Source organism: Rhododendron vialii, chromosome 8a, assembly GCF_030253575.1.
Source record: "Rhododendron vialii isolate Sample 1 chromosome 8a, ASM3025357v1".
NCBI classification, from domain to species: domain Eukaryota; kingdom Viridiplantae; phylum Streptophyta; class Magnoliopsida; order Ericales; family Ericaceae; genus Rhododendron; species Rhododendron vialii.
In genome coordinates this window covers 1,729,414-1,743,636 of record NC_080564.1, presented here as the reverse complement: position 1 = coordinate 1,743,636, position 14,223 = coordinate 1,729,414, and the positions used below count along the sequence as shown (strand labels likewise).

The 14,223-nt window shown below is 35.2% G+C and overlaps 1 protein-coding gene across 1 annotated transcript; it reads right to left on the bottom strand.

Annotated features, from left to right (window-relative positions):
* Positions 1 to 140: 140 nt before the first annotated feature.
* LOC131298272 (AP2-like ethylene-responsive transcription factor AIL6) lies at positions 141 to 6,256 on the bottom strand. Its single transcript, XM_058323639.1, has 10 exons — positions 6,122 to 6,256; positions 5,624 to 5,901; positions 4,279 to 4,837; positions 3,926 to 4,008; positions 2,351 to 2,359; positions 2,151 to 2,239; positions 1,952 to 2,025; positions 1,789 to 1,839; positions 1,615 to 1,691; positions 141 to 1,096 (listed from the first exon to the last, which is right to left on the bottom strand). The coding sequence occupies exons 2-10, from the start codon at positions 5,805 to 5,807 to the stop codon at positions 654 to 656; spliced, it is 1,569 nt and encodes a 522-aa protein (XP_058179622.1). The 5' UTR covers positions 5,808 to 5,901; positions 6,122 to 6,256; the 3' UTR covers positions 141 to 653.
* Between the last annotated feature and the right edge of the window lie 7,967 nt (positions 6,257 to 14,223).

Sequence of the window (14,223 nt, the reverse complement as noted above, 5' to 3'; positions counted from 1 at the left end):
CTTTTAGAAGTTTAGAACATCAAATTAGGCCCTCTCGGACTCTACCGGGGTTAGAAAGAACAAGTTTTGGTTCCTACAAAAATTACCAGGTAAAAAGAACAGAAAAAATAAACTGAAATGAAAAACCAAATTATCGAACATCAGAAGAAGGAAACTGTGATTCTGTATTGTTAACTTCAGCACTAGTACAATAACCATTAGCATGAGGAGCAACTCCAACAAAACCAAAACTGGAAAAGAATCAAAACCTTTCCACAAGATGGATTGCCCTACACCCAATTTCAACAAACATCGTCATCAACCTACAAACAGAACTTCAGCTTTTCTCATCAGTTTTTCCTAAAGAAAGTCAAACACTTTTTTATCTTTCATCCACACCCCCAGTGTACAAGCCCTGCTAAAGTCAAAATGCTAAGCTAAAGTTTACTGGGTCAGATAAGGTCAGGTTTCAGAGAAGATCACAAACAAAGGCTAGGAAGTTAACATTATTAGCTGAATGGTAGTTGTCGATCAGGAAGTTAACTAATAGGTCATGTTAATGAGTAGTTTTTCATTAGTCCAGAAGCACCAACTTAGCACGCTGACATGGTGGTTTACGGGATCGCCACATGCACAGCGGTGGTTTACGGGACCACTGAATAGTATCCTCATAGTTAATAGGATTGGTGAGGCCAAATGAAAAACTCAGCTGGTGGGGGCAAGTAGGTCATGGGGGTTGTCACCATGGAGGTGGCCGAGTTAGGGGCATCAGAAGAGCCACCGTTGTTAGAATGGAGGTAGAAAAGATTGTGGTGGTAACGAGTGGCGGCATCAAAAGGCACTCCACATGGGATTCCCGGAAGTGACTGTACGGGAGAGAAATTGATGCTAGTGCTGGTGTTGCTGCTGCATTGGAGTGGTAGTTCATGGTTCAACGAAGGTTTCTGCTCCGCCTCGAGTGAGAGCTTTAACCTCTTAGCGGTGCCACCAATTGGAAGAGAACTGTTCATAATGGCTTCAACGTCGTATCGGTTCATCTCGAAATTGGTTACTGCATTCAAACCTCTGAACTTTATTGCCGCTATGTCATATGCCTCTGCTGCTTCTTCTTCTGTGGCTGAAACCATTAAAACAGACCGGTAAGTCATGTCATTGAAGAAATGCTCCTAGAATCACTGTACTTCAGGATCAACAAAATAGAATTGCGTATTTGCGTAGAAAGACAACTCGAACAGCAATTATCCCTGAGGCTCAATTTGGATAGATGTAGATTTCCAAACGGATTTGATGTTTTCAATAAATTGTGAAACTAGAGCCGATGATGAAATAGATTCAGACTAACAAATCTAAGTTCAACTTGTTCTCATTTAAAAATTATGTCAAATCTAATAATCTATAATCCTCATCTTCCAAAACAAGCCTAAATGTCTAACCACAAGGTGGCATATGAGCTTAAACTCTGGTGCTAGAGTAGAGACTCCAAACCATGATTGACATCAAATGCAATAGCTAGTTCTCTCTTCTGATAGTTTTGAGATAAACTAATCCATCGACGACATTTCTCCAACTAATTAAGATTATGCCACTCCTACTATAATAGTGCAATGTACGACATGATGAAATAGAAAATATTACCAAATGTTCCAAGATACAAATCTTTGTTTCCCGCAACACGACCTATCCTTGCTTGCCATCGGCCCTGTTGATGATGTCTGTAAAGCATCACCCATCCCAATGTTAAGCATTTTATAAATGCATAGGTCGCAAATTATTAGACATAAATGGGCCAATGGATTAAAGTGTTCAAACCTTGTTACACCCCTATATATAGATGCTCCCCTTGAAAACCCACTACTCTTCCTGAAAATTTAGGAGCAAATAATTCAAGGTCAGTTCTACCATGACATAAAATGAACTTCAAAAAGAATTTTTTGAAGAAAATTAGAGATGATGGACGGGTTATATAACAGACCTTCGCAGTGAGGCAATGAATTCTTGCTTGGTAGAATGTTTCATCTCCTCGAGTTCTTTGGTATAATTAGCAACCTAAAAGGACAAGACAGCCATAGTATTCAGTATTTCCATGATCTTGGTGTTACGTAGATATCATGCAGAGACAAAGGGTTATCAGCTGAATGGAATTAAAAAACTAGAAAGGTAAAATATATTACCGGGAAGTTGGTGGTGGCAGTGGGACCCCAGTATTTTAGAGCTGCCAAATCATAAGACCTTGCTGCCTTATCTTCCTTGTCATATCCACCTAATTATTCAAACAAGTACATTATAATGAGTGTATTATATAAGCTGTTTACGTAAATGTTAAAGTCAGATTCCGAAAAACAAAAAGAAATCAAATTAGGTAACTACTTACCCAGGTACACTGCAGAACAAAATTTCATATTGAGTGAAAGCCAAAGATCCAGAGATCCACATTCCATGCAAAAGTAGCAGAAATTCACATTAGCTTTCTAAGATAGTCAAAGATTACTGCTGAAGAAATTAATTACCAAAGCAAAGGGAAATGAACGCAGAACTTTGACTGCATGTGCAACCGAGGACGTTGTCCAATATTTTATATTTATTACTTCTCTTTTCATCTTCACACTCAAAAACAACGTATTACAAGTTTTGCACATGAATTTCAAGAAAGCTAGAAAGCACATGCCGCATTCTGTCAATACTACATTATCATCAAGGTTACCAAATATTCAGCCCAGTTTACGTCCTGCCGACAATTCTTCCTCCAAATATATCCCGAAGTCATCGGATTATATCTTAAACAACAACTAGAACATTACTTCCAGCATCATACATTAGAGCCCATATTTTCCCCGCCTGGAAAGTGATTTCGAGACAGAATTATAACAAGCCATGTCGATTTTTAGGACACTAATGAATTACTTTTAATCATCTGCTCACACATTTTTAGGATATACGGAGTAAAACATTTGAGAGTCCATTGAAGAATTTTGGGCTCTGCGTTTGGACTTTATTTCAGTGACTTGGTCAAACTTGAGAAACAGTGGTCCAATAAAGCAAGGAAAAGTAAAAGTTAAAGTCATCTGATTAAATTCCAGAGTTTCAGACACTAGAGTTCAGACTAGCTGAGGTACGTAGACATAGACACCTGCGCCTAAAGTCGTGAAAAGGTTTAACCCGAAAATAAGGATGAGGAATGAATGAACTGCCGGACAACGTCATTAATTTCCGGAGGGACGAAAATTTAATTGAGTAGAAAAAAGGGGGGGGTAAGAGGCAACAAAGTTCAACCCCAAGCATGGAAAACTGGCGGCCCATAATCTAATCGAATCTAGTGAGAGGAAATAAAAGGGAGTACAATTGTAGATATATATTTCAGTCAATCAATCGTTTATTGAAGTCTGATTTGAAAGAAAGAAAGAAATGGCCCACTAGCACCTGAGCCTCAGGACCCCATCACCCATTACTACGAGTATCTTTCAATGCATGCAACCTTTATCCAAAGTTCCGAAGTACGGCAGTAGCGGAGTCGGAATTTAAAATGGGGAATAACACATTCTATGATATTCAAGGATTAAGTTTCGAAAAAAAATCACCTATTCGACAAGAGGAAAAATATATACCGAGAAAAAAAAAATGAACGTTATAGATTAAATAATCGAATCCCGAATGGGCTGAATAATGGATTCAAATCACCATGCTGTGCAGAGGATTGAACTTCACTATTATGGTCAGTCACAATAGGCTTATTTGTTTTGAATTTTAAAAGAGATTTGAGTGGAAAAAAATAAATAAAAACAATATATTAAAAATCATGCGCAAAGATTTTAAAACCCCACAAACATCTTTAAAACCCCACAAACAAGCCAGTAATGGGATATGTGGGCAAATTAGACTCCCATTATTTTAAGTAAAATTTTGAGTTCTGCAGAAAGCTTTAACCACGTAGAGATAGACAGGGGAGCACCTTGACGTCCCTTTCTGGCCTGGCCCTCTCTTCTACAGCTGTTGTCCCATAGATGCGCTTCGTATCTACCCGTCCATCTATGCCTGCATCAACCCAAAACCATCTCTTTTCTGTCACACACTTGACGCATCCATGAAAAATAAACAAAACAAAACAAAACAAAACCAAGAAACTCAAACAAAAAGTTCAGGAACACCCTTTTATAAAAAACAAAAACTCAAGTCCGCAACCGTGAGATATATATGTGCTTTCCAGGCACAGTTGTGTTCGGAATTGCATTTTAAAGGTTTGTTGGAACCCTTGCTCAAAACTGAAAACCCAATAAGGATAAGAACAGAAAAAAAATGTAGTACCGAGTGACTCCTCTGTAAATCGAAGTTCTCTGCCCAAACGTATCAGTGATCCTCTTACAACTATCCGAGTCAACAGAAACCAGAGCCTTCTCAGATCTCTGGTTATTATTACCACCCAGGGACAAACCACCATTTGGGCACTGTGAAAGGGCCAACTCGTGGCCTGACTCAGTGTACTGACCCGCATAATCCACACAACCCAACTGAGTCCTGGCCACAGAGGCCGAGTCATCCACCTCCGATCCCGAATTGGCTGAAAACGCCTGGAACCCGGCCGATCCAGGATTGATCGTTTTGAAGTCGTGGTGGTCGTTGAAGTAGGCCGAGGCGCCACTCTGATCATAGATATGAGTGAGGGAGGATGAGTCCTGGGTTTCTGTTTGGAACGACGACGTGTCACCGCCGAGGAAGTCTTCGAGCTTTGGTGGGGGTTGGTGGTGCATTTGTGAGTCGACGAATAGGCCTGTGAAGATGGATGAGTCGGCAATGCTTTGGCCTGTGACTTCTTTTACCACTTGGTTTTGTCCTCCGTAGAGTCCTTGAGACCTGTTTTCCCAACCTGCGATAATGCAAAAAATAACCACAGAATCAAGTTTATGTGCGAGTAACAAGTAATCAACTCAGCAAATTGGCCCGAACACATGATCATCGAAATCAAAACTCAGTCACAAGTAGCATGGAAAGGTTCTAGCCCCTTGACTGGTTACCGAAAAAGTGCACGAGCTGGTCCGAATAACTGAGTTAGAACAACGGAAAATGCCCTAAACTTCTACTGGTTTAAGCCGAACCGGTAGCAGTATACATTTTGGTTATCACGGTAACGATTATTTTCGCAGAACACATTTTTCAAAAATAACTTCCAAACTCAAAATTTCCTCATGCAGTTTATTAAACTGTTTTTGAAATTTGAAAAAAAAATCTTGTCTCGTCAAAAAAGTAGCTTATCTACACCATAAAACAGCACAGTTTTTTGAATATTTTCAGCCAATGGATCAAAATCCAACGGTGCTGATTGGTCTTTGAAAATGAAAAATCATCTTGTGGTACTAAATAAAAAGTAAGATAATTACTCCACACTACAACAAAATCTCAAATAATTTCTACCGCTATTCGTCAAACAAAAAACAAAAAGGCCTGAAGCTTCATTTTCTCAGCAACCAAACAGGGAAGATCCATCTCTCTACGTGACTCCGTTACAACCGACTCACCAGTAATCACCATCGTCATCACATATGCGCGTTTTTAGCTCAGAAGATTATCTGAGCTAATTTCACACAGCCAAAAAAAGCCTAGCTCAACGGTAGCAGAGAAAAGAAGAGAAACTAGTCATTACACCAATACGTACCGCTAGTATTATAGTAGTTATCGTAGTAACAGTATTGCTGAGAATCAGCCGAGGCGGCATCGAAGGGCACGAGCTGCTGCTGCTTCATCGCGGATTGTTGCTGCAACATCTGAGACTGCGACGACGAGCTGAGCATTTCCATTGTGGAGAGAGAGAATGAGAGCCAGTTATTCTCCGGAGCCATATGCAAAGTCTGCTGTCCTTGTCGATGTATCTATTGTGTTTGCGAATATGTTTCTTAAACCATTTCAAGTCTCAATCAAGCTCTGCTCCACCAACTGAACACAAAGAAAACGACGTTTCAGGGATCAAATAGTGCGAATCAAATAGTAACTAATTAACCAAGAGTCCCAAGCCCTAGTTTGACTCAATCGAGTCAAGAAAACGAAAATAAGCACCCTAATCACACTCACTAAACGTGAATATATATGATTACACTAGTGTTTCCAGGAGCAATCAATGATGTTGAGTTTTAAGAAAAAAGAGTTAGATACGTACATGCAGCTTCATTTGGGGTTTTAGTAGAATGATTAACTGGAGGTTTGTGGGGAGGAAGAAGCTTCGGGGTAAAGGCGGAGGAAATGGGAGACAATAGGATTGGAGTTGTAGAGAGAGAGAGAGAGAGGGGCAGGAACGGGAACAGGAATGAGGAGCAGGCGGAGGGGATTATAATGGGGGGAGAAGGTGGTTTCATCCGGCGTAAAACCAGAGGGACGCAGATAGGTGCGTGTAACATCTTTATTTTTTTTATGGCCGGATATTCGGATCAATTCAATAAGTCAATTGGTTTATTTTTTTATTTTTATTTAATTTTTTTTTGAATTTTTTATTTTTTTATTAATTTTTTGAAGATTATTACATCGTCGTGACAAGACGAATTTAAAAAGTTAAAATTTATGATCGAAATTTAATTTTTTGAATAAAGACAAAAATAAACTAATAAACTAATTTTTTCGTCTTTATTAAAAAAAATTAGATTTTGATCATAATTTTTTACTTTTTCTATTCATCTCGTCATAACGATGTAATAATCTCCAAAAAAATTGACAAAAACTAACAAATATTAAAATTTTTGAATAAAAACCAAAAAAAAAAAAGCTAATTGACTTATTTAGACAAACTCGAAGACTTTAAAATTAACGACTGACCTAACTTTTCAGCTGTTTTAAGGTTTAGAATATAAGGAAGTCTATAACCACAAACAAATACAAGCACTCATATTTATTTGTGGGTCAACACACACCAAATGTTTAGTATGTGTGGATATTCACGTGATGGTAAGTACCTCTGTATAAGTGTTTGTAATTGTAAAACAATTATTAAAGTATTTGTCGTCGTAGCCATATAGTTCAAGCATACACCCTCGTAGAAAACAATCAATTATCAAAAATGTTACTTGCACAATCGCTGTGTTGGTTGTGTGCGAATTTTGACCATCCAGATACATTTGGACGGTCTAGATTTTAAAAAAACTCTTCCAAGGAAAAATTTAACTTTTCTAGGAAAGAGTTTGAGTGAATTCTGACCATTTATTACAACAATGAACGATTAAAAATTGATTGTGTATTATATTTACACAACCGTTACGTGTGTAGAACTTTTGATCAATTTTTAGTATTTTTTTATTCTCATTTAGCCAAATCTGAGGTGCGTGTAACATTTTTATACTGGTAGTAGTAAATATGATGTTAGTATTTTATTGACGGTTTGTTTTGCTGGCTCTGAGCAGTAGAAAATTTGTCGGGGAGCAAAGACCGACGCGAAATATCCGGGCTAGCGGCAAGTGGGATAAAAATACGGTGAGCGTAATTGAACAGATTTTTTTTTTGCAGTAGTGCTCTTTTATTTTTTCAGTAAACTTTTCTGTTTTGAATTATGCAATGTTTTTTTTTTCTTTTTAAAAAGCATTTTTCAAAATTTCTCCTAGATTTTCCCTGCTTCTAACATTTATCTCCTTATCTCTTTCCGCTTATTATCCCTGCTATTTTTTAAAAAACTTTTCGAATATCAAACCAAACACAGCATTAGTGAAGCTGGAATATGACTCCAAGGGCACGTTTGGTTAGTGTGTGTCAGTGGCGGAACCACACTAGGGCAAGCGGGGTCACGCGACCCCGCTGAGTTCTAAAATACCCCTAGAGCAGGTATAATTTTGAGAAGTATTTTGTAATTTTGCCCCAAAAGATAATATTTTTACCCTGAAAATCTCAAAAAATTATATGTGTGGTAAATATTTGACCCCATTGCAATCAAATCCTGGATCCGCCCCTGATGTGTGTTAAAAACATCCGACTCCAAACTAATTGATAAGGAGTGGAGAGACCGTTTAAGGCTTTTAGGCTCGTGTACTTGTTTTGAAGAAGATAAATAACCAATGTGGAACAAACTTCAACAATCCCCCTCCTGTGCAACCCATGATTGGCACGTGGGGAGGTAAACAAAGGATCCGTAACACGTGAATCGCAACAATCAACGGTACACTTATGGCATAAACAAGGAGTAACGAATTCTCCGCAACCCTAACTCTGATACTATATTAAAGCGTCCAACTCCAAACTAATTGACAATGAGCAAAAAGGCCGCTCAGGCTTATATACTAATTTTGAAGAAGATAAATAACCAATTTGAGATAAACTCCACCAGGGTGGAACCGAAAAATATACTAATGTAACCAAATAGGGGTATGCTTCGGTAATTTTTTCTGGTTGTTTAACTATTTCTCGCTCTTAGATATAGCATAACAATTAATACCAGTGGAATTAATTGGAAACTTTTAGATATTACACGTGAGCCCATTATTAATTTACGTCTGTTGATTGTTCGATCTATGCCTTCAGGCATAAACATACATTAGTACAACTTGTATTTCTGGGAATAATAGTCGTTGATTCCGTCCTTGTGGTTCATGGTTTTATTTGGTTGGTTGCTTACCATAGTTTACCATCCACAACCAAATAATTGTATTTAAATTAAAAGACGAAAAGCGGAAAAAAAAAAAAGTAGTCGGTATGCTAATACTAGTAGTATCCCAAGATTTTAGTTTACGTTTTTGGTTATTTTTAAACAGAATAAAAACTGAAAAATTAGTAAATGAGATTGGTACAGTTTACATATTTTGTACGTACAACTGAAACTAAATGATAGGAAAATTTATCGCAAACACTTTTATATCAACGGAACTATATAGTTTTTTTTTTTTTTTTTAAAAGATGACTTGTAGATCTAGCTTATCATTTTATGCATGCTGATAGTATTTATTATTTGATGATGATGTGAATAACATGACCTAGCTTAGGAACAAATATTTTTAAATGAAAATTCTGTTAAAGCTGTGTGGCTAGAGCGTTTGTCCTTGACCATATTAAATTCAATATTTCCCCATATTCACACACTTGTCCTACATGCCGAGGTCCTCTACCCTTATCATTAATGTCTTGTCAAGAGGGAGTTTGATGGCCATTTTTAGTCTGGTTCAAAAATTCTAACTGCCTTCGTTTATACTCCGTTTTTTTGGCTTTATCTTAAACTTAACTTAACTTTAAAAATTTTATTTTTATTTAAATTTTTTTTCGTATTTATTAGTTTTGCGCCAAGCTTTTATAGGTTATTAATTCGTCTCAACGAGAAAAATCGAAAAAGTAAATTTTTTTTACTTTTACCCAAGTATTTTGAGAAATAACCATTTTTTAGAGCAAAAAGTGACTTTTCTTGCTAAAAAGTGGTTATTTCTCAAAATACTTGGATAAAAGTAAAAAAAAAAAAAAAATTTCAATTTCTCTCGTCGAAACGAATCAATAACCTATAAAAGTTTGACGCAAAACCGACAAATGCGAAAAAATTTCAAATAAAAACAAAATTTCCAAATTTAAATTAAGGCCAAAAGAACAGAGAAACCAACTAATTAATCTCTCTTGAATACTGAGAAAAATACCATCATTAAAATCAAGATCTCAGGGTATCCAAAATGCTATAATTAAAAATTGATAACCAAAAGTTGTTACATCAGTTTTTGATTATTTATTTAAGAGATTGTTAAGGTTAGCAATGTAGATGTCTATAATAGCATAATCAAAATTAGATAGCCAAAACTTATCATATCATATTTGCAAACTATAAAAAACTAAAAACTGTGAACAATAGAAAATAGTTTTTCTAAAAATAGTTTTCAAACTAATAAAAACTATTTACTAGAAATACAAAATAGTTTTTGAAACTTATTTTTGGAAAAAAATTATTTTTAAAAAAGTGTTTTCTAAAAAAACCAATTTTTAGTAAAATATTGTTCAGAGAGAGAGAGGAAAAGGGAAGAGAGATAGGAGTAGAACATTTTTGTATAATTATTGGTGTATTTGATTGAGAATATGTAGGGTATATTAAATTTGATTATTGTCAAAAGGTTGCTAGTTTTGGTTATCAAAAGTCCAAAATTTAATTATTTCTAAGGAGGTTTTTAAGTTTGATTATAGTATTGTGAGCCATATTTTGTGCAAATATTGTTAACTTTAAAAATATTTTACTTTTGATTATAGTATTGTGGATACTCTTACAATCCATGTAATTAAAGTTTCAAAATTGAAAATAAATACTTATTGTCTACGAAGGTTTAGCTAGTGGAATGGAGAATTCACTTTATTTCATTTCGATGAAATACTTACGTTTTATTCTTGCTTCAACAATGGCGTAGATATACAACCTAAACGAATTTCAAATTTTCACGTGAAGGATTGGAATTTACGTTAGATTCCTGATCGAATTTCTTGATTATTTTGAACACAAAATTTTCAAAATGGGTAAATCTTGTAAAGTCCTTGCCAAACACACTCTATCTGGTCATTTTTTATGTTTCATATAAGTGATTTAACAATATAATAAGTTGCATGGAAATATTGATAATTACTTTACTTGGGAAAGTAATCCCACCTTGGATTAATATAGACACACAAATGCAGCCCCCCTCTTCAATGAAAAAGTCTTTTTTTTTCCTCTTATTAGTCACCTAAAATAAAGAGAAATAAGTTTAGCAAAAACAAATTGAAGGCAACGCTATTTTCAACTTCAATTTACTTCATGTCTCATACCATGTTCGGATTTTGAATCTGCAAAACGAAACTTGTGCTTAACTCATGTGATTCGACCATTTAGGCATCTCAGTACATCGATCAGCAAGCATCTTATACTTTTGGCACAAGAATAAAAATTTGCAATGTGAAAGAACAGAAGAAATCAATCCCTTGTTTTATTTTAGTTTCTTGAGAATAAAGATAAAGAAAATAGGTGCATATCTATGAAACAACTTACTTCTCTTCAGGAGAAAAAATGAACAACTTACTTATAAAACAAGTAACCATTTTATTTCCTTTGTCTTGGGCTCTTCTCTTTTTTCTTTTTCTTTTTTGCATTTCATGTTTTTCGATAACTCAAGCGTTCGGATTAATTTACGCACACCTTGACTAATTATAGAGCACCAATCCCGCAGTCCACTAGAAGCAAATTAAAGTCGGGACAAAGTCTCGTATGAAGTGACTCCATGCAAATGAATTGATATCCAGTAGTAGAGGGGTCCATTTCTTGTTATCAACAGCCTAATCTGTAGCTGAAGAATAGGACTGTTGGGAAAAATCCAAGTGCGAGACCAGTGAGCGAGAAAACAGGGAGCAAAGAGCCCGATCATCAGGGGCGCTTGATCTCGGTCCTGTTTTCCTTTTGTAAATTTTAGGACACCCCCCCACTCTCCCTCCCCTGCTTTTAAGGCCACCATGTGGATTGGCAATTTTGTGTATTAATGTGACCCCCCCAAATCTCTCTCTCTCTCTCTCTCTACATGCATGTATTCCTCTTGGGGTACCACATCGAGACCGGCGAAACCTACGTATGTAGACAGTAGTTTCGTAGATTCTACGTAGTGAATAAGTTAAGACTGTTTTTATGACCCCACACGCGGGTAAGACCAAAGGACAGATTGGAAATTATATAAGGGTGAGAGAGAAAACAAATGGACAGAAAAGGAAAAAAAAAATACAGTTAGTGAGAAATTATAAGAAAATTTTAAGGGAATTGATATTCACATTCTCATTTTTGTTATCCACACTATCTTTTTTGTTTTTTTAGTGATGAAAGTGTATGTATTTTTTTTTGCTAAAAGACAAAAAAAGTGAGTGTAAATAACAAAAAATGAGTGTGAATATCAATTCACAATTTTAAATTATTATATCATAAAAGAATAAGTTAGAGATAAATTATGAGGGAGTTATTAAAAGGGGAAAGAAAATAGTACTCCTAACAAGTTAACCCCGATGAGTTTGGCCGAGTGACATGAGACATCAACTGAATAGCTTGTCCCCCAGGAGGTTGCAAGTTTGAATTCAAGAAGGTCAAACGCTACAAATCTTGGGACCAAGTTTTTTCAGTCATTAACTTTAACGAATAGTTGAGGAGCGTACTAGCTGATCCGAAGACATCACATTTTTCCTTTTTGTTTGTTTATTTTTCAAAAGGAATAAGTTAAGAAAGAAAGGAGAAGAGAAAAGGCGTCGATAGAAAGTACAAATCGCATTTTTCACTTGTATTTGTTTTTTTTTGGGAATTTACGCAAGTATTTTATTATTTATAATTTATAAAATAATACTTAATACTCCTACAACTGAAAATGAACCATCATTATAGAACTTAGATATAGATAAAAGGAAAAATAGAGCTTAGAGAGAAGTACTATATGATTTTCTTAAAAGGGGAAATCGTAATTAAACTGCCCGCAAGATGAATATAAAGTTAGATTCTCTTTAGTAATTATCCCGGACAGTCTAGTAGTTTGATATGGAGTTCTCACACTCGTTAGGGACAACGAGCAATTGTCAAATTTATACAATCACCGAAAATGATCCATTTCCCTTTATAAATGGAATTGGATTCTCTCCGTTCGTTAATTTGGAGTGAAACTACTTCCTCCGTCCTCATTCTTTTGTCATTTTTGGAAGTCTGTACTACTTTTCAATTGATCAAATCTTGCAATCTATAATATTTTAGGTGATTTTGAAAATATCGTTTAATAGAGCTAATTGAGATCGATCAAATAAGATCCATATTGCATATAAATGATATTACCAATTAAAAATTAATTAATTTTTTATTTAGTTGGGATAGAACGAGAGACAATAAAATGAAAACGAATGAAATAGTTACTTGACAGGATCGAACAATACAAATTGGAAACAAATTTAAACTGTTACGTCCAATCTAAAACTTGGACCGGAGATTATAGGAAGCGAGTTAAAATAGAGTTTCTGGATGCAGTGATATGCACGGACTCATGATTCGTGAGATATGTATAGGCAGGTCCAGTTGGAGAGAGAGAGAGAGAGAGAGAGAGAGAGAGAGGTGGTGATAAAATTGAACACGTACGTAAACAAGGTGGGTTTGATTAGTGGGGAATACGGCGGTTCACGGGGTTACGCCAGAAAGACGGTTCTGTTTGTTTCTTTGTTTTTGTTTGTTTGCTTGTCCTTATGAAAAATTGAGAACTGATGAGAAAGTGTTAATTAGTGGGGTCCCCACAAATTTCGAAACGGGACGTGGCCTCTCGTTATGTTCAAGTGACGGGGACGCCTTTGACTTAAATACATTGTCAATACGTGGCCTCACCGTTTTCCTTCTCCGGAGATGATAGGGGTACATCAATATGTCAAAGCTACTTAGATACATTTCTATAGTATATTGATAGATAGATGTAGGTTCTTAGCCTGTTCCTAACATTTATTATGAAATTTCTACATATGCATGTGAGAGATGTGTCGTTGAGATATAACACATTATTGTGTCCATAATATTTCCCTTTTCCTTTTCCTTCCTCCTATTTCTCTTCAACTAGGCGATCCGGTTTATTCCCTTAAAAATAATATTTATTTGTAATTTTTAAATTTAAAAATAATAAATTTATTGAGATAAAAAAATATATACAATATGAATCTTATTAGATAAATCTCATCTCGATAAGATCTATCAAATTTGGCAAAAAAATATTAAAAAATTATTTTCGTAAGTCTATTATTATCAAGTTTGAAAATAAGTCCTTATTTTTTAAGTACCTATTTGAGAAATAATGAATTATTATTGTCTTTTTCTTATCTTCTCATATTTTTCTCAACATTAAATTATTTGTCTCCAATAAATTTAAAATGGTATATAGTTATAACAATATATATATATATATATATATATCAAAAGTTCGGTCAAAAAATAGTACTTCATAATTATGAAGATAAAATATTTTTTATTTTTTTTGGTCTATATTCATATCTAACTCATACTTAACTTTTTTTGACACCTCTTATCAAGATGAATAAATAATTTAAAAAATTTAACGGAAAATTCATAGAAGAAGAAAATTTAGGAAAAATAATTCAATAATTATGTTTTCCTCTCGGACCGCCTAGGGCTAATTTAATTGGTCATTCATGTATGCATTCTGGTACAACAATTGCCATTAATTTTTTCTCAAATACTCCCTATGAGAATTGGTTATTTGCCACGTTGTACACAAGTCTTTCACTAATTAGTTCTAGGACTATTTTCTTAAGTTTTTTTTTTCTTGGGTAAGTCTATTT